This window comes from Galeopterus variegatus, unplaced genomic scaffold (genome assembly GCF_000696425.1).
Source record: "Galeopterus variegatus unplaced genomic scaffold, G_variegatus-3.0.2 Scaffold29137, whole genome shotgun sequence".
Classification (NCBI taxonomy): domain Eukaryota; kingdom Metazoa; phylum Chordata; class Mammalia; order Dermoptera; family Cynocephalidae; genus Galeopterus; species Galeopterus variegatus.
In genome coordinates, this window is record NW_007755248.1 from 5344 (window position 1) to 7607 (window position 2264).

General features: G+C 39.0%; 1 protein-coding gene across 1 annotated transcript; it reads right to left on the reverse strand.

The window, feature by feature from the left end:
- Positions 1–1240: 1240 nt before the first annotated feature.
- Positions 1241–2261, reverse strand: LOC103583839 (SIGLEC family-like protein 1; the record flags this gene model as incomplete). The annotated part of the gene is made up of 3 exons (XM_008565051.1): positions 1241–1343; positions 1495–1776; positions 2105–2261. Coding segments are annotated over 3 exons (542 nt in total), but the record flags the coding sequence as incomplete, so codon positions are not given.
- Positions 2262–2264: the final 3 nt, after the last annotated feature.

Here is a 2264-nt window from a genome sequence, read left to right on the forward strand (position 1 = left end):
ACACACACACACACAATCAGCCCTCAATATCCATGAGTTCTGCATCCACGAATCCAACCACCTGTGAATCAAAATTATTTTTTAAAAATTGTGTCTGGGCCAGCCTGTGGCTCACTTGGGAGAGTGTGGTACTGACAGCACCAAGTCAAGGGTTGGAATCCCCTTACCAGTCATCTTTAAAAAATAATAATAATAAAAAAATAAATAAATAGATAAATAGATAGAAAGATAAATAAGTAAAAATTGTGTCTGTATTGAACATGTACTGACTTTTTTCTTGTCGTTATTTCCTAAACAATACAGTATAACTATTTACATATTTTACAGTATAATTATTTACATAGCATTATTTCCTAAACAATACAGTATAACTATTTACATATTTTACAGTATAATTATTTACATAGCATTATTTCCTAAACGATACAGTATAACACTTACACAGCATTTGCATTGTATTAGGTATTCTAAACAATCTAGAGATGATTTAAATTATGCAGGAGGATGTGCATAGATTACATGCAAATACTACACCATTTTATAAATACAGTATAACACTTACACAGCATTTGCATTGTATTAGGTATTCTAAACAATCTAGGGATGATTTAAATTATGCAGGAGGATGTGCATAGATTACATGCAAATACTACACCATTTTATATCAGAGACTTAAGCATCCACAGATTTTGGTATCTGCAGGAGGTCCTGAAACCAATCCTCCATGAATACATATTCTGCATTCAACAAGAATAAAATACACATTATTTTCAAGCTCATATAAAGTTTTTATAAAGACTAAACAAAAATTGTGCCACAAAGAAAATAAAGAATTGAAATAATGCATGGTATATTTTCTAATTCATATTCAATTTAAGCTATAAAAAAGTTTTAAAAGAATTATTAGAAAATATTGATGTGTCTTAAAAAACCCTGTGGGACAAAAAATGGACAAAAACTTATAATGAAAATTAGAAATATTTTAACCAAATGATAATAAAATAATTTATATTAAAATTTGTGAGATGCAGCTAAAGTTGTTCTTAGAGGGAAATTTATAGCCTTAAACACAAATGTTGGAAAAGAAGAATGGCTAAAAGTTAATAAAATGAATCCATTTCAAGAAGGCAGACAAAGCAAAATAAACTGGAAGAAACTATAAAAAAGAAAATAAAGAACATAAATAAATGTAGCTGGCTTTGAGAAAGGCTTTCTGATGAATTTGAACTTTGATACTCACGTGAGGAGGACAAGGCAGAAGAAGAGCAGAGCAGTCGCAATGGCTCCATACATAATGCCCTGGATCAGCCCTTTCATGAACACATTGGAAACTAAATTCTGATCTGGAATCAGAGGGAAGCGAGAGTGGTTTTTCCTGTAAGGCCTTGAAGTGTGAGCTACAACCCTACTCTCTCCTCTGGCCTTGTGCCCATCCTCATCCTGGTCCCTAACTGTTGTTTTACTAGCTCAGTCACTACTGCCCTGTATACTCACCTGGCATAAAGAAGATGCTTGAAGTGTGGATTCCATATTGGTTTTTCCCCTCACAGTAAAGTCTCGTGAGTATTTCTGGCTCCCCAATGAGGTTGATGGTGCTGTTGGCCCAGGGGGCAAGTATGGTAGAAGTCACCTGGAGGATGTTATCCATGCTGTTCACATCCACAGGGGCATCTCCCATCCACCACTGCACAGAGGGAGTGGGGATCCCGTGGAAGGAACAGCTGCACTGCAGTGTCTTCTTCAAGGCACAAGAGGAGTTGAACAATCTGGCAGGTGCTGTGGGGAGAAAGAGTAAGGAGTCAGCCAGGCATCCTGACTTTCCTTCTCCACTTCCTCCAGGACGCAATCTTCTCTTTGTCATTCACAAGGAGGTTCAGAAAGACCTTCTGGAATGCTAGAGAGGGGCTGGGGACTCAGAGAATTCTCCTTCATCCTCTTCATTTGCCTCAGAATTGGGCTCAGCTCTTACCTCTGGCATTTCAGAACTAGAGGCCAAGGGAAGATCTGATTTCTCCCCAGACTTCTCCTCCTCTGGGACTCAGTCTTTCTCTTGGGCCCACCATTTCCCCAGACTCTGGACCCTGCCCATGCCCACAGAACTCACAGACCACTTGGAGCTTGACCACGCTACTTCTGGTTAAGTTAGCTAGGGAGGTGTTCAAGTGACATTTGAGAGTGGTGCCGTGGTCCTCAGGCTTCAGGGTGAAGTGTAGCCCCAAGGAGGAGGAGTTGCTGGAGACAGTTGGGTTGGAGGACACGGCAGG